Source organism: Heterodontus francisci, chromosome 4, assembly GCF_036365525.1.
Source record: "Heterodontus francisci isolate sHetFra1 chromosome 4, sHetFra1.hap1, whole genome shotgun sequence".
Taxonomy (NCBI): domain Eukaryota; kingdom Metazoa; phylum Chordata; class Chondrichthyes; order Heterodontiformes; family Heterodontidae; genus Heterodontus; species Heterodontus francisci.
The window spans coordinates 110,764,535-110,788,889 of NC_090374.1; the positions used below are offsets into that span (position 1 = coordinate 110,764,535).

The window sequence follows — 24,355 nt, forward strand, 5'->3', positions numbered from 1 at the left end:
GATTTCTTCGTACCATACACCTGAATTTTCTAAATAAGTCTGTTCTGAGCGATCTTGTCAAACACCTGAAAACTCATGGGCAGTACGTCTGCATTTCATTCAGTTGTCAAATTGGCCACTTCAAATAAAGAACTCCATTAAAATTGCCATATTTGTCTGAGGTTCTCTGTCTATTACTGGACAGAACTGACATCAGTTCAAGTGTTCTGTTCTGACCAAATGTTTCTTCATCTGGGACAGGTGGGAGATATTTACTTGCAGTGTGGAAGAGTATCCAAAGATCACTCAGTATTGTACCATTCTGACAGACCTTTTAGATTTTTAGCTGTTTGTTCATGTTTTAACAAAAAATTTTGTTTTCTTAGCTAAACTTGAACTGAAGATACCATGGAAGAATCTCTACAGTCAAGCAGTGGAAGCTACACTGGATGGAATCTATTTGCTTGTTGTTCCATGTGCCAGTAAGAAAAATATATATTGTAATACTTTCTTTAGAACAAAAAACAAAGAACAGGAACAGGCCATTCGGCCCTCCAAGCCTGCGCCGATCTTGATGCCTGCCTAAACTAAAACCTTCTGCACTTCCGGGCTCTGTATCCCTCTATTCCCATCCTATTCATGTATTTGTCAAGATGCCTCTTAAACGTCTCTATGGTACCTGCTTCCACCACCTCCCTCGGCAACAAATTCCAGGCACTCACCACCCTCTGTGTAAAGAACTTGCCTCGCACATCCCCTCGAAACTTTGCCCCTTTCAGCTTAAGCATATGTACCCTAGTAACTGACTCTTCCACCCTGGGTAAAAGCTTCTGACTATCCACTCTGTCCATGCCGCTCATAACTTTGTAAACCTCGATCATGTCGCCCCTCCACCTCCGTCGTTCCAGTGAAAACAATCCGAGTCTATCCAACCTCTCCTCATAGCTAATGCCCTCCAGACCAGGCAACATCCTGGTAAACCTCTTCTGTACCCTCTCCAAAGCCTCCACGTCCTTCTGGTAGTGTGGAAACCAGAATTGCACACAATATTCTAATAAGTGTGGCCTAACTAAAGTTCTGTACAGCTGCAGCATGACTTGCCAATTTTTATACTCTATGCCCCGACCGATGCAGGCAAGCATGCCGTATGCCTTCTTGACTACCTTATCCACCTGTGTTGCCACTTTCAGTGACCTGTGGACCTGTATGCCCAGATCTCTCTGCCTGTCAATACTCCTAAGGGTTCTGCCACTTACTGTATACCTCCCACCTGCATTAGACCTTCCAAAATGCATTACCTCACATTTGTCCGGATTAAACTCCATCTGCCATTTCTCCGCCCAAGTCTTCAACCGATCTATATCCTGCTGTATCCTCTGACAATCCTCACCACTATCCGCAACTCCACCAACCTTTTGTGTCGTCCGCAAACTTACTAATCAGACCAGCTACATTTTCCTCCAAATCTTTTATATATACTACAAAGAGCAAAGGTTCCAGCACTGATCCCTGCGGAACACCACTAGTCACATCCCTCCATTCAGAAAAGCACCCTTCCATTGCTACCCTCTGTCTTCTATGACCGAGCCAGTTCTGTATCCATCTTGCCAGCTCCCCTCTGATCCCATGTGACTTCACCTTTTGTACCAGTCTGCCATGAGGGACCTTGTCAAAGGCATTACTGAAGTCCATATAGATAACATCTGCTGCCCTTCCTTCATCAATCATCTTTGTCACTTCCTCAAAAAACTCAATCAAATTAGTGAGACACGACCTCCCCTTCACAAAACCATGCTGCCTCTTGCTAATAAGTCCATTTGTTTCCGAATGGGAGTAAATCCTGTCCCGAAGAATCCTCTCTAATAATTTCCCTACCACTGACGTAAGGCTCACCGGCCTATAATTTCCTGGATTATCCTTGCTACCCTTCTTAAACAAAGGAACAACATTGGCTATTCTGCAGTCCTCTGGGACCTCACCTGTCGCCAATGAGGATGCAAAGATTTCTGTCAAGGCCCCAGCAATTTCTTCCCTTGCCTCCCTCAGTATTCCGGGGTAGATCCCATCAGGCCCTGGGGACTTATCTACCTTAATGCTTTGCAAGACACCCAACACCCCCTCCTTTTTGATAATGAGATGACTGAGACTATCTACACTCCCTTCCCTAGACTCATCATCCACCAAGTCCTTCTCCTTGGTGAATACTGATGCAAAGTACTCATTTAGTACCTCGCCCATTTCTTCTGGCTCCACATGTAGATTCCCTTCTCTGTCCTTGAGTGGGCCAACCCTTTCCTTGGTTACCCTCTTGCTCTTTATATACGTATAAAAAGCCTTGGGATTTTCCTTAATGCTGTTTGCCAATGACTTCTCATGACCCCTTTTAGCCCTCCTGACTCCTTGCTTAAGTTCCTTCCTACTGTCTTTATATTCCTCAAGGGATTCGGCTGTTCCTAGCCTTCCAGCCCTTACGAATGCTTCCTTTTTCTTTTTGACGAGGCTCACAATATCCCGCGTTATCCAAGGTTCTCGAAACTTGCCAAACTTATCCTTCTTCCTCACAGGACTTGACTTTAGTCAAGTCTATAATCGGTGTCACAGAATTCCAAAACTGAAATGTTTTATTTAGAGCTATGTTTGCCTATATAATTTACTTTAAAGTGTCAAGGGGTAGTTGAAACATTAGGTACCTTTTTAAGGTGAATTAAAATGTAAAGATAAATTTTCCAATAGTTTGTTCACAAATTCAGTGCCTGCCAGTTATTCTGTGTAGCTTTGTTGAGTATCTAGCTTTCAACCTAAACATTGATACGCAGTCATCAGTGGACTTGCTGCAGGTGGTTACCACTTTGGCCTTCTTGAAGATGTTTTTCAAGGTTCTTTTTTTTTTATCAGTAATTGCTCCAAGGGCAGTGGATCAGTAAAACAATTTGTGGATTTTTCTTTATTGTTTGCCCACAGAATTCTAGATTTTGTTCAAGCTGTTTAGTGGTGTTGCATTGAGACCAGATGCTCTCCTCTTAGGAAGGAGTCACCTAACTCACCACCACCTTCTCGAGGGCAATTAGGGATGGGCAACAAATGCTGGCCTTGTCAGTGATGCTCACATCCCATGAATGAATAAAAACGAAATTGCTAGTTATATGGTAGAAAAGAGACAAGAAATAATATTGACTTTTTTATTTCATGGCAAATGCTGCACACCCTATTATGCATGTAATGGAGGAGTTGGCCCCATCTGTCAGGTCTGATGAGTAAGGGGGTGGGAGATGGTGATGGAGGGAGCATGAGGGATAATTTCCCTTTCAAGATGCGTTATTGACCTGATCTGCTGTTCTAACATCATCCATGTGATCCTTTTCTTATCTGCATGGCATAGGAGTATGTCTTGTGGACAGAACCATTTTGTTCTTTTCATTGTCCAATGGAAATCTTCAAGAAACATGATTTTTTTTTTTCCCTCTCAGGATTCCTGAAAATGTGCATTTATGGAACTTGGCCAATATGTTAAATATAGCTGTGTACTTCTGGAGACCTGAACAATATAGGTTGTTCCTATCTCTCTTTGAGGCATAGTTTAGCTTTTTGCAATGCTTGCTCAGATTTTCATCCTGTATACGCAGACTGTCCAGTAATTTGTAACCATGCTCCAGGAATAATCAGAATAGTCAGTTGGATAGTCAGAAGCTTTTTCCCAGGGTGGAAGAGTCAGTTACTAGGGGACATAGGTTTAAGGTGAGAGGGACAAAGTTTAGAGGGGATGTGCGAGGCAAGTTCTTTACACAGAGGGTGGTGAGTGTCTGGAACTTGCTGCCGGGGGAGGTGGTGGAAGCAGGTACGATAGCGACGTTTAAGAGGCATCTTGACAAATACATGAATAGGATGGGAATAGAGGGATACGGTCCCCGGACATGCAGAAGGTTTTAGTTTAGGCAGGCATCAAGATTGGCGCAGGCTTGGAGGGCCGAATGGCCTGTTCCTGTGCTGTACTGTTCTTTGTTCTTTGAATGAGTTTGCAAGTGGCTGCACTTTCAATGGTAGTAAAATGGTCTTGAAGTTTACTATTGTGGCATTGCTCAAGCCTGCAGGATTGGCTTGCATGTCATCTGGTTGATAACAATCATTGTTGGCTGACCAGGTTAATGGTTGTGATGAAACTGGGTGATACCACATTCTGCATCTGTTGATTTATGATGACTGTTTACTTCCGACTGTTAACTATAGACAGTGCCAGGAATTTCTATTTACACATGCCAATGAATAGAATTCAGACAAATCACCAATGGAAACCTTGCAGCACCAGCAAACACCATTGACTTCAACAGGGGAGAGGATAAGACTGCTGATGAATTTCAAGCCCATTTGAGAAATTGTACTTGAGCTTTCAACCATTTACACTAAATGGAGTAAAATGGTTCTTTTTCTTATAGTGTGCTCAGAATAATGAACATAAATCTTAGTTCAGAATTGCTTTACCCTACTGTATGTTATATTTGGAATTATGTGTGATTATAGAACACAGTCAAGCTTCTTGACCCAGTAGTCTGTTGCTGCTCACTCTCCACACTGGCAGTAGTCCTAATCCCACATGACTGTCTATTCCCATCTCCTTTTATTCCTCTTTCAACCAGCTATCTAAGCACTCCTGCATGTTGGCATGGTCTCTGCTTCAATTATGAATTTTGATAGTGTATTCCACACCCTCAATCATTTTTTTTTAAAGTTCCCCTGATTGTTTCCTTAAATCTTTTGCAATTACTATTCGATTCATGTCCCCTCCATCTAGTTTCCTCATTCACTAGAAAAGTCTAATTCTATCTACACTATATCATCACCTAAATCGAATCACCCCTTAATCTCCTGTTCTACAAAACCGGTCTAATTTGTTCCAATTTTGCACGTTTGTATTTACTTATACCAAGCAGAATTTTGTAAATTTGTATTAGATCCTTTCTATTTCTTCAAAATCTTTCTTGATGTGGAGCCTAAAACTGCACACAGTTTTCCAGCTGTAGTTTTACTAGGGTAATGCATAAGAATCACTGTTACTTAAATGTTAACTTTTTGTAACATTCTTTGTCTATCCATAAAACACATTTCATTACCTCATACACATGTGAATGTAAATCCCCAAATCCCTTTGCTGTTGCACAGCACCTGTCCTTCCCCTAATCAAGATATAATAGTAACTTTTATTTTTTATCACCACATTTCACTGACAAACTCTTTTTTTTATCATTTTGTCCTTTTCACTATACCCTTGCAGCTTCCTTTGCTGCTCAGTATTATTTGCTATGCCTCCTATTTAGCACCTTCAAATTTTGCCATCATTCCCTCTAGCCCTCTATCCAAACCATTGATGTGTACAGTGAACAGAAGCAGTCCCAGGTAGGACCCAGTGGGACACCACTGACTACTTCCAACCATCTGAGAAACTGCCTTTAACCTCTCCCTGTTTCCTCCCTTCTAAACAGTTTTTAATTTGTTATCCTATCTCTCTTCTAGCTCTTTGAACTTCGAGTAGTCTCTTACATGGTACCTTGTCAAAGGCTTTCTGAAAGTCCACGTGCAAACGCATCCACTGCATTTCCCCTGTCCAACATTTGTCACTTCAAAAGAATTCTATTAGGATCTTTTTTTGAACTCCGTGTTGGCTGCTTCTAATTATTTTCTCCATCTAGTTATTAGTGATATCTTTAAATAAAGATTCCAAAACATTACCTACCACAGAAGTTAAACTAACTGGCCTGTATTTAGCTGAGTTAGCGTCCCTTTCAAGTCCTCTGACACACAATTTTAGGGCCTTCACTATTTCCTAATCTATTTTCCTAGGCATCCTTGAATCTATCCTGACAGGCTCCAGTACATTGTCTTCCTTTGGCTTCACTAACTTCTCTAATGCATTCTCTATTTATTTATTTAATGTGTTCTCTAATTATTTATTTATCTATCTATCGTTATGACCGAGGCCGGAGATGTGCACTGTTTATTCTCCTCCCACTTCTCCACAGGTCACAACATATATTTAAATTTTCCCACTTGCTGATACCCTACTTACTGATACGGTCAATCATATACTCTATTTTTCCCAGAATAGAACACACCAACCAGGTTTCTTGAATAAACAATAAAATTATCAGTATTATAAAACAAGCCTTAACCAGTAATGAAGTAAAGCATTAACGCACAGATTGAAATATTGAAGTTCCATCTTTACCTTCACCCCTCACAATCCCGCGCGTGTACACAGGTAGGGCTGAATTTTACCAGCCCCTTGACAGTGTGGGTCATGGCCGGGGTGGGGGGGGGCCGGGGGGCGCCGGTAAACTTCTGCAGGGAGAGGCCCGCATCAACCTGTAATGTCGAGAATGGCCTGCTGCCTATTACCGGTGGCGGGGGGGACCTCGGTGCAGCACACCCCCCCCCCCCGGCCGCCTGGTAGTGGGCCCTTCATCTAAATATTCAAATGAATAGTAATGATATGTAAATGCACTTACTTGCTGGCGGTGGCTGACCCACGCTGATTTTATGGCCGCTGTTCATACTCTTGTGCCTTCGGAAACCGAAGCGAGAACCGGGGTGGGGGGGTGGAGGAATAACATTTTCAGGGTGGGATGGGTGGGGGTGTGGGGAAAACAATTTTTATTGGTTGTAGGGATGGTGGGAAAGGGTTGAGGGTCAAAAGGAGCAAATTTCAGGTGGGAAAGTTCAGGATACTATTAAAAGTTTATTTTGGGGGAAGAGTGCAATTCCTGTATAAATTACCCATTAGGGAGTGGGAGACCTGATTTATATTTGCAATAACATTTTATAGTAATTTTCTGGAGAAGGGGACTGTTAAATTTTAAAATGTAACTGAAGGGCTTGAAGCCTTTTAAAAATGGCGCCGGCACAGTGGCGTCGGATGCCGTTGCCAGGGACACGGCGACTGCCCCCTCTGTTATTGGGGCGGCCGCTCTACCCCCTCTATTTAAATCAGCCCCCGCGCGTAATATTGCGGGGATTGTGCGGCGGCGCTTCCATGTTGGAAGGCCGCTGAATTCAAAGCGCGCCGCCGCGAGTAAAATCCAGCCCATATATACACCAGCTAACCAGAAAAATAAAAGGAATATTTGTTTCAAGCCCTGTTACAGGCAAAAAAAAAACACTTGGACTGAAGATTTGCTCATTCTTGAAGAAACAGCAGATGAGATATATTGTGTTCCAAAACTGGCATACGGTCTAGCCTCCGAGCAAATGTAGATGGGTCACTGGGATCTTTTCAGGTGGCGTTGAGAATTAATTTAGCAGGCTTTTCTTCAAAGACAGGAGACGAGATGAGTTGACACAGTAGAGTTCTCAGGGTCTTTGAGAGGTGCTGGAAAGATGAGCTGTGTTGTGGTCTTCTCTCCTTCCTTGGGAATTCTCTTCTCTTGGAAGTTCTCTTCTGCAGGCTTTTTAAAGGGATAGAACAGGCTGGGCTGAGCTGGGGCTCTGTCCTTCAGTTTTATTTTTTAAAACGCCAACCCCCTTTTAAACAGTTCATTCTCAACTCCAAACAATTCAAAAGTGAGGCTGGAAACAGAAAGTCCACCTTCTGACCTATCACTTCTCTGTACACACCTTCCCCAGTTACCAGGGTTTCTATTCTATTTTTAACTTGTCATGTGACAACCAATAAATATGTTGTCAAACAAGTCCTTTCAGTATCCTCTTGACCCTCTTGGAAAAGAAACTGATCCAGCATTTCTTCAGTTTGACTATGAATCCTCAAAAAATATTTTTAACCAAAACAGAAGCACTTTCGTAACACTGTTTATCTATCTCAATCGACCCCTCTAATGACCCCTCTCTCTATCCACCCGGAAATCTGGAAGTTGCTGTTTTATTCCCCCTGATCTGCCACGAGCTGCGCTACACTGATATCTCTCCAAAAGACTCAGCATTAAAATATATGAAGAATGTGAAATAAAAACAATATGCTGGAAATATTCAGCTGGTCTAGCAGCATCTGTGGAGAGAGAAGCAGAGTTAACGTTTCAGGTCAGTGACCTTTCATCAGAACGTCTGAAGGGTCACTGACCTGAAACGTTAATTCTGCTTCTCTCTCCACAGATGCTGCCAGACCTGCTGAGTATTTCCAGCATTTCTTGTTTTTATTTCAGATTTCCACATCTGCAGTGTTTTGCTTTTATTATGAAGAATGTGAAGCTGCTGAACTTAGCCATTAGATACCCATTAAACACTTCAGAAAGTTAAGCCTGGTGCATTCAAATGTAAGTGATTTTTTTTAATTGCATGATCGGTTTTAATTACTGCCACACAACCGCTCTGGCGCTGAATTTAATTGAGAATGGAGTCTCTTTCCTTCAGAATTTAATGATTAGAGATTTTTTTTTAAAAAGTGAAAACTGAGCCAAAATAAAACCTTTTTACTTTGTCTCTTATCCCTGTTAATCACATCTTTCACTCTTCATTTCACTTCTAGTACATGAGTTTACATTGAATTAAGTGCTCTGATTCCTGGTTTAGACTCAGCAGGGGAATTTTTCCCAGGCAAGGATACGCAGGTTTGCTTGCGTGTGGGGAATTAAATCCCCGAAATTTATGTCGGGGTTAGGATCCTGACGTCATCCCACCCTCTTCCGAGTTTCTATCTAGGCCAATGGGCCGCCCCCTTGAATCTGGTGGGAAACCAATTGAGGCAGTTAAGAGTTTCTTTCAGCTTGGATTCTGACTTTCCCAGCCAGAGCACCTGTTTCCCAACCTATCAGCAACTCGGCAGGTGAATGAACAGCAGGAAGAGCTTCTTCAGTGAAACTGACAGGTTGGGAAGCCTTTGATCAATGAAACTGAAGAGCTCCAACATGAAAATTAGAACATACGAAATAAGTGCAGGGGCAGGTGAAAGGCTGCAGTTCAAAGCACTTCTTTCAGACTGCTATCACTGCCTGACAGGTGACTTGCCTACTTCTTGGAAGACACTTCACCTATCTAGCACTTCACTTACCTTCATCTGTATTTCTCTGCTGCCAGCCCTCACTACGGCATGGGATTAGCTTATGCAGCTCTACCTTGCAAAAGGAACAGAAGCAGGACCAGCTGTCTTCTCAGCCGCATGTGCCTCCAAAGGTAAAAGGGGATGGAGATCCAGCTGGAAGGAGGCAAGACTCCCAAAACATGGTCTGCATACAGAGGACTAGCTCTCCTGAATTGTCCGTAGGCCAGGAGATTGAGAACATTTTAGAAACCAGCAAAGGATGATTTTTTTTTTTAAAAGGGAGAAAATAGATTGAGAGTAAACTCGCAAGAAATATTTAAAACAGACAATAAGAGCTTTATTCAAATATATAAAAAGGGAGAGACTAGCTAAACGTTGGTCCTTTAGAGGCTGAGCTTGGGGAATTAATGGGGAAACAAGCAAATGGCAGAGACTTTGAACAGATATTTTTTATCTGTGGTCTTGGTGGAAGACACTAAAATCATCCCAATAATAGAAAATCAGGGGAACAAGAGGGAGGGAGGAACTTAAAACAATTATCACTAGATAAAAATTACTAGACAAACTAATGGAACTAAAGGCTGACGAGTCCCCTGGACCTGAGAGCCTGCATTCTAGGGTATTAAAAGAAGTGGCTGCAGAGATAGTGGATGCATTGATTGTAATTTTCCAAAATTCCCTAGATTCTGGAAAGGTCCCAATGGATTGAAAAATTGCAAATGTAACACCTCTATTCAAGAAAGGAGGGAGACAGAAAGCAGGGAACTATATACCAGCTAGCCTAACATCTGTCATTGGAGTTTTTCTGGAATCCTTTATTAAGGAGGTAGTAGCAGGACATTAGAAAATCATAGAGTCAAGCAGAGTCCATGGTTTTATGAAGGCGAAATAGTGTTTGACAAATTTATTAGAGTTCTTTGAGGATGTAACGAGCAGCGTGAATAAAGAGAACCAGTAGATCCTTATCCTTGCAGGTAGCAATTACATTGTGCCTGTTGGATAGAATCAGTTTCTGTGGTTCCTCATTCTATCTCACCTGAGTTTCTCTTATTGTCCACATTATCAGTCAAGCCAACCCCATTCTGAACCTTTGCCTCTCTGCGCTATGACTGAAGTCTGTAGAAAACTGTGCAGATGCTTCTACCCCTCCCTTGTGCGCCAGAGTGTCTCCAATTTATGACACAACTCAATGAGATTTGAGATGGAGACATCTGTCTTAGGGAAATAAAGACGTTCTAGCAGGGTATTTAGAAAAATTCAAGGTAATCAGGCAGAGTCAACATGGTGTTCTTTGACGGAGTTACATCTGCTGTGGATAAAGGGGAACCAGTGGATGTATTGTATTTAGATTACCAGAAGTCATTTGATATGATGCCACATCAAAGGTTATTGCAGAAAATAAAAGCTCATGGTGTAGGGGGTAACATATTGGCATGGATAGAAGATTGACTAGCTAACAGGAAACCAAGATTAGGCATAAATGGGTCATTTTCTGGTTGGTAAGGTGGAACAAGTGGTGTGCCACAGGGATCTGTGCTGGGGTCTCAACTTTTTACAATTTATATAAATGACTTAGGTGAAGGGACCGAAGGCAAGATTGCAAAATTTGCTGAGGACACAATGATAGGTAGGAAAGTAAGTTGTGAAGAGGACATTAGGGAGCTACAACGGGGTATAGATAGGTTAAGTGAGTGGGCAAAGACCTGGTAAATGGAGTATGATGTAGGAAAGTATGAAATTGTCCACTTTGGCAGGAAGAATAAAAAAGCATATTATCTAAATGGTGAGAGGATGCAGAGGGATCGGAGTGTCCTAGTACATGAATCGCAAAAGATTAGTATGCAGGTACAGCACGTAATTATGAAAGCAAACAGAATGTTATCATTTATTGAGGGGAATTGAATGCAAAAGTAGGGAGGTTATACTGCAGGGCATTGGTGAGACCACATCTGGAGTACTGTGTACAGTATTGGTCTGCTTTTTTAAGGAAGGATGTAAATGCGTTGGAAGCAGTTCAATGAAGGTTTACTCAACTGATATCTGGAATGGGCAGGCTATATTATGAGGAAAGATTGGACAAGCTCGGCTTGTATCCATTAGAATTAAGAGTAAGGGGCGACTTGATTGAAACACATAAGATCCTGAGAGGTCTTGACAGGGTGGATGTAGAAAAGATGTTTCCTCTTGTGGGAAAATCTAGAACCAGGGGGTCACTGGTTTAAAATTAAGGGGTCGCCCATTTAAGAGAGATGAGGAGAAATCTTTTCTCTGAGGGTCGTGAGTCTTTGGAACTCTCTTCCTGAAAAGGCTGTGGAAGCAGAGTCTTTGAATATTTCTAAGGCAGAGGTAGATAGATTCTTGATAAGCAAGGGGGTGAAAGGTTATCGGGGGTGGGTGGAAATGTGGAGTAATCAGTTCAGCCATGAACTTATTGAATGGCGGAGCAGGCTCACGGGGCTGAGTGGCCTACTTTTGTTCCTAATTCGTATGCTTGTATGTGTTCATTGGGACAATCATGCTGTCCACCAACTCCCAAGTACTGCAGTCCAGACACTCAACCTGCTCTGCCATATCTTAGTCTAAATTATTTATATTATTTATAATCTAGCTTTTAGTTCAGTTTTTTTCTTTCTATGTGCTAACTTGAACGAAGCAGTGGACAAAAATTTTAAGCACTTATTGCCTCAAGTACTACAAGTACTTGTAGTAGGGGCGGCGCAGTGGTTAGCACCGCAGCCTCACAGCTCCAGCAACCTGGGTTCGATTCTGGGTGCTGCCTGTGTGGAGTTTGCAAGTCCTCCCTGTGACCACGTGGGTTTCCGCCGGGTGCTCCGGTTTCCTCCCACAGCCAAAGACTTGCAGGTTGATAGGTAAATTGGCCATTGCAAATTGCCCCTAGTGTAGGTAGGCGGTAGGAGAATAATTTGAGGGGATGTGGTAGGAATATGGGATTAATGTAGATTAGTGTAAATGGGTGGTTGATGGTCGGCACAGACTCGGGCTGAAGGACCTGTTTCAGTGCTGTATCTCTAAATAAACCAATAAACAAGTATTGGAGGATTTTTGTTAAAAAGCAGCATCTCCTTCCCACTTGTACCAAATTCCCAACTTTAGCACTCTTAACTCTGCATTCTTTTCACGACCACTTGTGCTACCATTCTCGTTCCTTTCTCTGATCTGTGGATAGTAACCCCTTCCCGGCACCCCGCCCCCAACCTGCATCCCTATTTTCTGAGCTCTTTTTTTTTTTTCCAGAATATCTATCTTATCCTTCTCTTCCCTAGTGTCTACCTCCTCCTCTTGCTAGGCTTGATCTCGCCCTCTCTCAACAGAGGGCTGCCTTTTAAAGGTGAAAATCCATCACATTTGACTTTGTGCTTGGTGATATATGGCCCTCTCTCCTGCTGCAACCACACAATGGACCAGGATATGGAAATCATGACTATCTATTGATGTCTGAATGGGGACCATTCTGGTTATAATGGTATTTTGGTTTTGGCTGCGAGTTGGTCTGTATTCAGAACCTTTTTGTTAGCTCGTTCATGTAGATAGGAGTCATCAATATGCAGTGGTGCTCCTTTCATTGTGGCAGTATTCTTTTCATTCTCTTACCATCTCACTCTGTTGCCAACTATTGATTGTTCTACTGTATGACCTTGTGTCTCCACCAGATTCTTCCAGAGTGATTCTTGTCTTCTGGCAATGTCTCATGTTAAACTATATTTACAGTTGCTTTAGGTGCTAGGTCTATTCTGTGCTTCTTCAGGAACTTCCTTATGGCTTTGAGAAGGAGCAGAGTATTGCAAATACCAGAGCAAAATACTGTGGAAGCTGGAAATCTAAAACAGAAAATGCTGGAAATGCTCAGGTCAGGCAGCATCTGTGGAGAGAGAAACCAAGTTAACGTTTCAGTTCTGTGACCTGTCATCAGAACTGGCAAAAGTTAGAAATGTATTGGCTTTGAGCAAGTGAAAGATTGGGGTGGGGAAAGACAAAGAAAAGGGAGGGTCTGTGGTAGGATGGAGGGCAGTACAGATTAAATGATAAACGGTTTCATGGTACAAAGCCAAACGGAGTGGTAATGGGTCAAGTAAAGAAAAAAAGATGTGTGTGGATGAGCTGTGAAGCGCTTCCAATATGTCTTCCATTTTCCTTAAGCGAGGATTCTCTCCCTTTGTGGTTAACAGGATTCAATAGATCATCCTCCACCATTTCCGGTACTTCTGGCCTGATGCCACCACCAAATGCATCTTCCCCTTCCCTCCCCTTTCAGCATTCCTAAGGGACCGTTCCCTCCATCACATCCTAGTCCACTGCTCAGTCACCCCCGACACCACCTCCTTTCTTATGGCACCTTTCCATGTAAACTCAGGAGATGCAACACTTGCTCTTTTTACCTTTCCCCCTTCTTACCATCCAAGGTCCCAAACCCTTCTTCCAAGTGAAACAGCAATTTACGTACTTTTAGTATTCCATATTCGCTGCTCGTGATTGGTCTCCTCTGCATTGGGGAGACAAAATGCAGAAAGGGTGACCATATTGGGCAACACCTCTGTTCAGTCCGCAAGCGTGACCCGAGCTTCCTGTCACTTGTCATTTCAATTCTCCACCTTGCTGCCATTCTGACCTTTCTCTCCTTGGCCTGCTACAGTGTTCCAGTGAAGCTCAATGCAAGCTTGAGGAACAGTACCTTTTCTTTTGACTGGGCACTTTACAGCTTCCAGACTCAGTGTTGCATTCATAATTTTAGATCATAATCTCTGACCTCATTTTTTTTTTTCCTTTGTGTTTTTGCTGATTTGTTTTTTGGTTATATTTGCTGACAAAACAACCACTAGGTGGCACAGTACTAGCACATTTGCAAATGCAGCCTCTTCCACTGAAACCTCACTGTCTGCGACATTTAGGCAGCTGCCAGGATTAAAGATGGTGCTGCTCAATGTATCACAGAAAAACAAAACAGTATGATACTGCCATTGAAATTTGGAATGTAAAGCAACTTTCTATGGTCGGTAAAGGCAACATTTAGATGGTGAAGTTTATGGAGGAAATAACTGAATTTCTGCCCCACACCCGCCTCCATTCCGCAATCTCCCATTCTCCCAATCCACATATTCACACTCCAACCTTGACGTTTTCCCCCTTCCTCAGCTGCTCGTTCCAGACCTCACAACTGCTCCACGTCCCTTCCCCTTGGCCAATTGTCCCCTGGTCCTCACTCCTCGCTCCATCCACCCTGGACCTCCCTGCAGACGCTAGCTCATGGCCGCGCCACTTCCCTGCTGGGCGGAAGAGAGTAGCTGAGTGTGGGGAACGAGTACCTGAAGTCTTCCTGCGCACGTGCCAATTAGTCCTGGCAAGATGCAGGCTGCGCATACACAGCATCTCACTGAGTGCAGGAGACCGTTTGCACATGTGAGCAGCTTGGAGCATTTTGATGTCAGTGGGCTGCTGTGTTGTCAGGAGTCACTTTGTTGACTTGTTTCTCTTTCCCCCTCCCCCAGTTTTTCTTAGTCCCTTTAATTTGCCTTCGAATGGCTGCTTTTCTGCCATTCACGCCTTATCCAGACACTACTTTTGTTTCTTTACTTGTCTCATTACCACTCCCTTTGGCTTTGTACCATAAACCTTTTGTTATTTATTCTGTCCTCCCCTCCACCCTATCACAAATCTTCCCTTTTGTTTGTCTTCCCCCAACCCCCCCCCATCCCCTTTCACTTGCTCAGAACAGATTGCATTTCTAACTTTTGATTAAGGATTATAGACCTGATGGATGCTGCCAGACCTGCTGAGTATTTCCAGAATTTTCTGTTTTTATTGCAAATACTAGACCTTGTTTTAGGCTGTAAAATTAATTTAATAAATAATAGCGCTATATTCATTCGCAGAATATGGTCTGCATTTTTTGACCATTTCTAGTTAACTTGCGAAGGTTGGCTTGAACCCTGCAGTATGAATTGACAGCTGAGTAGTTGCTACTAGGCCACTTCAGAAGGTAATTAAAAGTCACCCATATTGCTATTTAACTTATCACATGCAGGTCAGACTGGGCACAGACAGTAGGTTTCTTTCTGTAAGCAACATTAGTGAACCATTTTATAATATAACTTCATGGTCACTTTTACTACCAGTTTTTTGGTTCCAGATTTAGTTATTTTTTCCCCAAACTGAATTCAGATTCTCAAACTACTGTTGTAAGATTTGAACTAGCATTTTTGGGCTTATTGGTCCAGTCCTCAATATTACTGCTCCAGTAACATAACTGCTACACTACTATATCTGTTTTTATAATTACAGTAGATATTACTCTGCTTGTATTTTTGAAATCATGGCAAATTTGAAATAATAATTCATAATCTGTCGACTGAGGTATAGATTTTCTACTTTGTTTATATATGCAGCTATTTTATCAATGGTCGTGGGTAACTGGTCTGATCTTTTACTTAAGTTGCAGACCAGCTCTGTAATGTGAACAGTTGAAGCTAAATATTGCAAAACAGTAACTGAGGCTTTTGAATTTGACGAATTGTCAGCTTATACTTTTAAACGGAGTCGTTTCATATGCATTACTGAACTCATCAGAGTTATTTGTGTTGAATTGCACGACTTGGTTAATTCCAAAATCATCTATTTGAAGACCAAACCAACTTGTTGTCTTTACAGCATTATATTGAGCTAAATTGGGGACACAATTCCTGCTTTGTGGGACTGCACTCACCTGGTTCCACTCTTATCTATCTAATCGTCGCCAGAGAATCACCTGCAATGGGTTCCCTTCCCTGCTCCTGCAGTTACTTCTCTCTCCCCCAAGGATCTATCCTTGGCCCCCCCCTATTTTGCGTGTATGCACAGGCCTTCTGTGACATCTTTCAAAAACATGTCAGTTTCCACATGTATGCTGATGACACCCAGCTCTACCTCACCACCACCTTGCTCGACCCCTTTACTGTTTTTAAATTGTCAGACTGCTTGTCTGACATCCACTACTGGATGAACAGCAATTTCTTTAATTAAATTTTCACAATCACAGAATAATGCAGTGCAGAAGAGGCCCTTCGGCTCATCGAGTCTGCACTGATGCATTAAAGACACCTGACCTGTCTACCTAATCCCATTTGCCAGCACTTTGCCCATAGCCTTGAATGTTATGACGTACCAAGTGCTCATCCAGGTACTTTTTAAAGGATGTGAGGCAACCCACGTCTACCACCCTCCCAGACAGTGCATTCCAGACCGACACCACCCTCTGGGTAAAAAAGTTCTTCCTCAAATCCCCCTTAAACCTCCTGCCCCTCACCTTAAACTTGTGTCCCCTCGTAACTGACCCTTCAACTAAGGGGAACAGCTGCTCCCTATCCACCCTGTCCATGCCCCTCATAATCTTGTACACCTCGATCAGGTCACCCCTGCGTCTTCTCTGCTCCAGTGAAAACAACCCAAGCCTATCCAACCTCTCTTCATAGCTTAAATGTTCCATCCCAGGCAACATCCTGGTGAATCGCCTCTGCACCCCCTCCAGTGCAATCACATCCTTCCTATAATGTGGCGACCAGAATTGCACACAGTACTCCAGCTGTGGCCTTACCAAAGTTCTATACAACTCCAACATGACCTCCCTGCTTTTGTAATCTATGCCTCGATTGATAAAGGCAAGTGTCCCATCTGCCTTTTTCACCACCCTATTATCCTGCCCTTCTGCCTTCAGAGATCTATGGACAAACACGCCAAGGTCCCTTTGTTCCTCGGACCTTCCCAGTGTCAATAAAATATTGGGAAGACGGAAGCTGTTGTCCAAAGCACTGCTTTTTGGGCCTCTCCAGTAAATTTTCCCAGAATCTGATTTATTCCTGAACTTCCTCCTACTGTAGCCAGTTAATACATCCCATTGAAGTAACAGCAGATTGACCATCGCACATAGTTGCTGTGGATTAAGACACTACAGAAAATAGCCCAACCTGGGAAAATGATGTACACTCTTTAGTTTAGAGACATAGCACTGAAACAGGCCCTTCGGCCCACCGAGTCTGCGCCGACCATCAACCACCCACCCATACCAATCCTACGCTAATCCCACATTCCCACCAAACATCCCCACCTGTCCCTACATTTCCCTACTACCCGCCCATACTAGTGGCAATTTATAATGGCCAATTTACCTACCAACCTGCAAGTCTTTTGGCTTGTGGGAGGAAACCGGAGCACCCGGAGAAAACCCACGCAGACACAGGGAGAACTTGCAAACTCCACACAGGCAGTACCCAGAATTGAACCCGGGTCGCTGGAGCTGTGAGGCTGCAGTGCTAACCACTGCGCCACTCTTAGCCTGAATAGAAGTTTTTTAAAAAAAAACTGGTCTCTCCGGGTTTTCTTTGGCTAGCCAGCACAATGGCAACACCATTTACGTATCTTAGGCACAATATGAGAGAGGCATGCCTCAACCCTCCTGACTCCAGCGATTCATAAGCCACGTTGGCACAACCAGAACCTACAGGACACAGCAGCAGATCTTAATGTTAATACTGCTCACCAGAATTGCACTTTGGGGAACATTTGCAGGGTATGTTTTGAAGTTCACTTGCTTTTACACATTTCATTATTCTCCATTAAGGGGATACTTGATTTGTATTTTTGCTCTTTGAATGTTTTTCCAAATATACAGGTAGTGATACAATGGTATATGACATTTAATAGTGTAATTTACCACACACGGGGGAAAAAATGATAAGCGATGTAATCTATGAATAGTTCTGAAATGGCTCAAGATGAAGTTGTCATATTCCAAGCATGCTCAGTAATCATGTCTGTCCAGTGAAGCACAGCAATTAACTAAACTAGCACGGTGCTTGACTATATAGCCAAAACCAGTAGAATACAAGTCAAAAGTAATGCTTCAACTGAATAATGGTCTAGTCAGAACACATCTAGTATACTGTGTCCAGTTGTAGTCTGATGCATTCAAGCTCTAAAGGCAGTACAGGGAAGAGCAATGAGATACATCATGAGAATCAAAGGTTTGATGAAATGTGAAATAGTATTTTTCTAATAGATATGCAAACAGTATGCCATTTTAAGGAAATCAGCTATTGAGATAGAGAAAAATCCCCATTCCATTATTGCTTCACCAGTGTAAGTTTGCATAACCTGTAGTGTTCAGGTGTGTCCCATTTGCCAAAGATAACAAACATATGAAAATGATTGTAGTTTTCCACTGCAACAGTCGTTACATGTAAAGCAATTCATTCTTCAAAGCACTGATGTTTTCCTGAGGTGTAATAAGATGCTAGATGTCTCTAATTTTTTCCTACAAAGAACTATAGAATCCATGATTTCTTTAAGTGGCACTGACCATTATTTGTTGTTGGTAATTACCATCTAACAGTCATATGGTACAGAATCATTCTTGTCAGATCATTTTGATTTAGTAAATTGAAAACTTGCAGAAAGAACTACTTACAGGGAACATCACTTTCTTGAAAGAAAGAGTCAGTTTGGTTCATTACTAAAGCAACATAAATTTCAAGTGAAATGCAAATTAACTCTAGTTATCACAAGTCAGCATACTTCTGTACACGTTTTGAAAAATCATGTGTATTGTCTTGACCAAGTTATGTTTTCTGATAATTAACTTTTATGTAGTCCATGCAATAAACTGCATGCGGCATTTTATGCACGTTGTCCTGATTACTAACACTGGTATTTGTAAGTTACATTTTTAATTTGTTTTTAGGTATCAAATATGATGCCGAAAAGGAGGAATTGCAGCTTCAAGAAATCAAGCAGAGAGAATTACAGCGAATTGAAGAAGCTAAGCAAAAGGTTGCTGATAAAGGTATAGTGAACTGACGTGGAGTACCTTTCATCCATCAGTGCCTTATATTTATGTTTTTATCAGCAAATGTCAATGTCATACAATAAAAAGCAGAGAAATAAAAGAATACAGTGTAGAGAATATGTCCTTTTGGTAAATATATTATGAACTTGCATAGACATCTTCAGTTGTATAATTCTTACTCACATTCATTCTCCACATACAAATGTATTGAAGTGTTGATAGGTGGAGGTAATAGAGGAAAAGACAAAAATCATTTGAGATGTGAAGTTTATCATGCACCAAAAGGTGACCATTCTAAAGCAGCTCCACTATCTGTTCACTCCATAGATTCTGTTTTCCATTGCATAAAATGCCCTAAAATATTATCACTTAAGAAATGCAATTCTTGATTAGGTGATCATCTCCTATGGAGGAAACAACAATAGTTCGAAAATTATTCCCACTCTACCTATAGCATCTTATTTTTGATGCGATCTTAATTTATTTTCTGCTGTTGACCTGGCTGAGATCAGTTAACTCACCACATACCAGCATTCTGCTTTTCATGGATCAGTGCTGCAACACCTCAGTACCATTTACCCATTGGAAAATCACAAAAGATTTCTAAATATGGTTTTTAAAGTGTAAGGCTTTTATGCGTCTCTGATGCTGCAATACTTTGACAGTTTATGAACCAAACCTCAGGAATATGAAAGTAACCTTTTATGTAAGAGAATATATCCTAATAACTTGAGCTGGCTGAAGAGTAGAATGATTTAGAAAAAAAGTGACCAGTTATGAAGTGCAGAACATATTAAAGCACTGTAGTAACATCTAGAGTCTTTTAAAGCTGTGTTTAAACTTTATAGTGTATTTTAACAAATATACAGTTCGGAGGTCAGTTTACAACTAAAAAAGCTAAATGAAGCTACAAAATTGAGATAGTAACTTTTGAATTCATTTTCTTCAAATATGGGTAGATAATTTTCTAGTATGCGCTTGTGACAAATAATGTTGCCTGCCACATAGTGGAAACTAGTGGTCCTTTCTCTGTTTTCTGACTATGATTGATGAAATTCCTTCCTGCCAGCGCACACTCAGAAAATTTAGGAGGTGGTTTCAATGCATACTTGGAGGAACAAAATGAAATACGGTGGTGTGATAACTACTGCTATTAAAATTGAATTTCATATTTACAGAAAATCCAAAAGAAGAAAAGCAAGACACTTTCATTGAAAAATTAATTACTCAGGTTATTAAGAATTTGCAGGTCAAAATTACCAACATCCATATCCGTTATGAAGATGACGTGAGTATTTCATTTCTTTTTATGTTTAACTTTTTCTTTGATATACTTTTAAAAATATGTACTTTTTTTTTTTACAAGATACTTAGTTGCAGAAAGGGATTTTTATCAGTTAAAATTGCAATTTCCATTTAGCGATAACATGAGATGGTGCAAATATTGTAATCTAATTAGATACAATGGCGACTAATTGTGAGGGTCCTCCAATTTTTCTCATTGGAAGAGAAAGTAGGTTTTACTTGGCACCTTTCTACTTGATGCAGTTTAAACTGAGGTCTCTGGAACAGGACCTAAACCTGCATCTGTTGGCTCTTCATAGCACTGGTTTGCTCAGTTGAACTCTGCCCATTTTATGATTGGTAAAAATTTCAGTGACTGAACACTCATAGTTCTGAGTCTGAGATGATTTTTGTTTTCTAAAAAGGAGTTTTTCTTTCCCTGCTATGCAATAACTTGAAGTTCCCATTGATAAAATATTGTGGAAGCAGGAGTGTGTACATCTTGTATAAAAATGAAGCAAGCTGACACAGAAGTCATGTATGATTTGCTTTCCCATTTTTTATAGAAGACTAAATTCCTCATCCCTGACTCAGATTTCCAAAAGCTTCTTGGGCAATATGATCTAAAAAAAATTGCCATATTAATAAACGGAGATTCGCATACTTGTACTTGTTATTGAGTAGGGTTATGAGCACAGGGCTCAGCATCAGTTCTCAATCTCGGGACAAGTTATCTGAGCACATCTTTTATTTGGTTGAGAAAATAGCATAAAAATTCTGAAAGGTATAAACATATCACATTACTTTAATGTACTGAATGCGAAGAGAGACTGATTTTCTACATAGAATCATATGGCTTTAGATTTTGTGGTCAGCAACAAAGAAATAACACTCGCTGTTCAACTCACTGACAGTGCCCACAAAGTTTTCTCAGATTTTTGAGCAAAGACTTGCTATGATCCAGCACAGCGCCTTATACAATGCATCTGTGGTCTTTGAGCAGTGTATGAAACAATCAGACTGAAGAATTCTCAGAGCCACACAGAGAATGAACTAGAAAGTATAAGTACAGAAGTGAAATAGATTGGGAAAGACAAATTGGATTGGGAGAACCAAGAGACAGATGGAAAAAGTGACTTTTTAAAAATCTTCAACACTGTTAATGTATGAAGGGAATGAGACTCCACACTTGTAAAATTAAATTCTCAGGACCTGAGAGCTTCTTGGGCAGTAATTCTAACTGATCATGCTGTTAGAAATGTATATACTTCTTGATGTACCAGCCCTAATGTTTTCTGGCATCTTTAATGGGGAACTACTGGGCAAATACCCCAAGTTCACAACATTGCATTGATCTTGGTGCAAGTCCTGTTACAGCACACCTTGTGGAGGAAGGAGAATATTTCTGACAGCAACTTAGATTTCTGTGTTTAACTCCATGGGCAGAATTTAGTGAGGCCATTTGGAGTTGTAATGGAGGCACTGAGTGGGGGGGGTCGGGGGCAGAGAATAGTGATGGATGCACCTGCCCAGAAATCTAGCATCATGACGTGGTTCCAGATTTAGTCAGCGGCAGGAAATCTCAAAAGTGACGTTGTTGCCCTGATGCAATGGGACTGCCAGTTGAATTGTTGAATAAGTCGTCGTAATGCATTAGCATGCAACTGATCGCGATTCAATGAGGGGCTTGGAATTAAGTGAACAGTAGGTTGGCCTCGTGCCCTTGGATCTCTGGTTGTTGAAAGGTGGCAAGGTGAGGCCACAGTGCCGTGGTGGGAAGGCAGGCAATGAGCACTGGATGGGGAAGAGGCTTGCAGTGCTGTGCACTCTGCACAGGTGGGCTTGGTCTCTGGTGAGAGGGTCAGGTGGGCTTGGTCTCTGGTGTCAGTACCAGGTGGGCTTGTTCTCGGGGGTGAGGGTTGGGTGGTCTTGGTACTGGGTGCTGAGCTGGCTCTCACCAAGGGTGGGCACTGAGGGCCATTGGCGCATAAGCCAAGTGAGTAGCAAAGGCAAAGATACCAAGACAAGTTCGCCTCTGCGAGGACAGCACTCTGGAGGTCTAATGATCAGCTGGCATGGGTCTCATACTCTTTGTGGACCCTCATGGTGTGATGCAGTGCCTCATGGAGGGAGGGCCAGGTGGCAGCTGTACCTGCCCCTGAAGCTCCACGACAAGAGCAACAATGGCTGCCTATGCCAAGAAGGGCCCACCTGTGCCAGTCTGTGTACCAGACTTGACTCTGCTGCCTCCAAATGCCAAGCGGCAGTGCCAGCTAAGACTGCACCTCTCCAAGGAGGCCGTCACCAACATATGCGCATGTTGCAGGAAGAGTTGCGACCTATGGGATTTGGTGGTCATTCTGCCAGTGGCTCTGCAGATCACAGTGGCACTCAACTTCTACGTGTCTGGATCTTTCCCAGGATCCACCAGGGACATGTGTGAGATCTCCCAGGCAGCAGCCCACCACTGCATCAAGATGACCAATGCCCTGTTCAAGAGGGCCAGTGACTATGCTCGTTTACCAGACCGACCCTGACAGTCAGGCAGAGAGGGCAATTGGCTATGGGGCCATTGCTGGATTCCTCCAGGTGCAAGATGTGATCGATTGCATTCATGAGACCATCAAGGCTCCTATGGAGCAGCCAGCCACCTTCAACAGGAATTGCTTTCATTCCATCAACCTTCAACTGGCCTGCGACCACCGAGAGCATTTCCTGCATCCGCATCCCGGGAAACAGTACAACGCCTACATACTTTGCAGTGGAGGCAGTGCAGCAAAGATTTACTAAATTGGTACCTGGGATGAGGGGGTTGTCCTATGATAAGCTGTGTAAATTGGGCCTATATTCTCTGGAGTTTAGAAGAATGAGAGGTGATCTAATTGAGACATAAAAGATTCTGAAAGGACTTGATCGGGTAGAAGCTGAGAGATTGTCTCCGCTGGATGAGGAATCTAGAATGTGGAGCAGTCTCAGGATAAGGGGCCGATCATTCAGGACTGAGATGAGGAAAAATTACTTCACTCAAAGGGTTGTGAATCTTTGGAATTCTCTACCCCAGAGGGCTGTGGATGCTCCATCATTGAATACATTTAAGGCTGGGATAGACAGATATTTGGTTTCAGGGAATCGAGGGATATGGGGAGCACGCAGGAAAGTGGAATTGAAGCCCAAGATCAGCCATGATTGTATTGAATGGAATCTGCAGACACCAGAGTTTGTTGTGCAGTTTGCGCAGTTTACTCAGTTCTAGTGGTGAGGGCTTATATCCTCGCCATTATTAATGCAAAATATGGGCTAGGAATTACTCATAGCTATAAGTTTAGAAAGAGAAAATCTTGGTGTGATTCAAACTTAGTTTTGAATTTGTCACCATATCTTGAAGTTTTGTCATGCATTGCTGTTAATGTATTGCTGTCGTAGAGGGATCTGAGAAATGACGATGATCCACAACATTTGTCAGAGGTGTTGTGGCCTTTCACATTTATAAACCAGGCTTGTGAAATTAATTGACTTTCTGGAGGAGATAAATTGTAAAAAAACAACTGTTTAAAGTAGAATGAGTGCATGGTGGGGACTGGGTAGCTTAGTTGGCTTGAAGGTTCAGAACAATGCCGACAGCTTGGGTTCAATTCTAGTTCCGGTCTGAGGAAGGCAACGGGAAACCACCTCATATACCCTCTTCCCTAGTCGTGCTCATCTCTGCTGCATACCCCTTCAATGTAATGCAGGCAGCATGCCAATTTTGTGCTGCCTACTTATTTGAATGATTGATTGCTGCATGCAGCCAGTACTGATAGCACTGTTCATTGGCTGCATGCATCAGCAGTAGGCCCAAAATAGTAATTTCCAAGCACTACTTAAAGCTAATCTGCACTCTTAAAGGGTAGATGCTAGCAGTCATGTAGGAAATGAATCTGACTAGGGAAGCTGAAGAATGGCACAGCATGAGAGAGTGTGCGCTCTCCGGTTTCTGGACACTCTGCTGGACGCTTTGGTGGTGGAGATAGAAAGGAAGCCCGAGGACCTGGATGCAGCACTGCAAGAAGCCCAATGAACTCACAGGAGTGTGGTCAAGGTCAGTGAATGCATCTTCAAATGCCATATTCTACCAGCAGCACCACTAGCCTCAGACATTACTTAAATCATCACATCCTATCACTCACCTACCAACAATCTATAAATCAGGACTCAACATGACATTTATACCTTTACCTCTCCCCTCTCGCACATAGCAGTGCTGCCAACCTCAGTCACATCTCACGTATTGCACATACTGC

General features: G+C 42.3%; 1 protein-coding gene across 1 annotated transcript in view; it reads left to right on the forward strand.

Annotated features, from left to right (window-relative positions):
- vps13a (vacuolar protein sorting 13 homolog A) overlaps positions 1-24,355 on the forward strand; it is a 609,759-nt gene that overhangs the window by 67,495 nt on the left and 517,909 nt on the right. Inside the window, exons 4-6 of the mRNA XM_068029994.1 lie at positions 366-461; positions 18,687-18,788; positions 19,970-20,079. Of these exons, the coding sequence (XP_067886095.1) occupies positions 366-461; positions 18,687-18,788; positions 19,970-20,079 (308 nt within the window). The remainder of the gene's footprint in view (positions 1-365; positions 462-18,686; positions 18,789-19,969; positions 20,080-24,355) is intronic.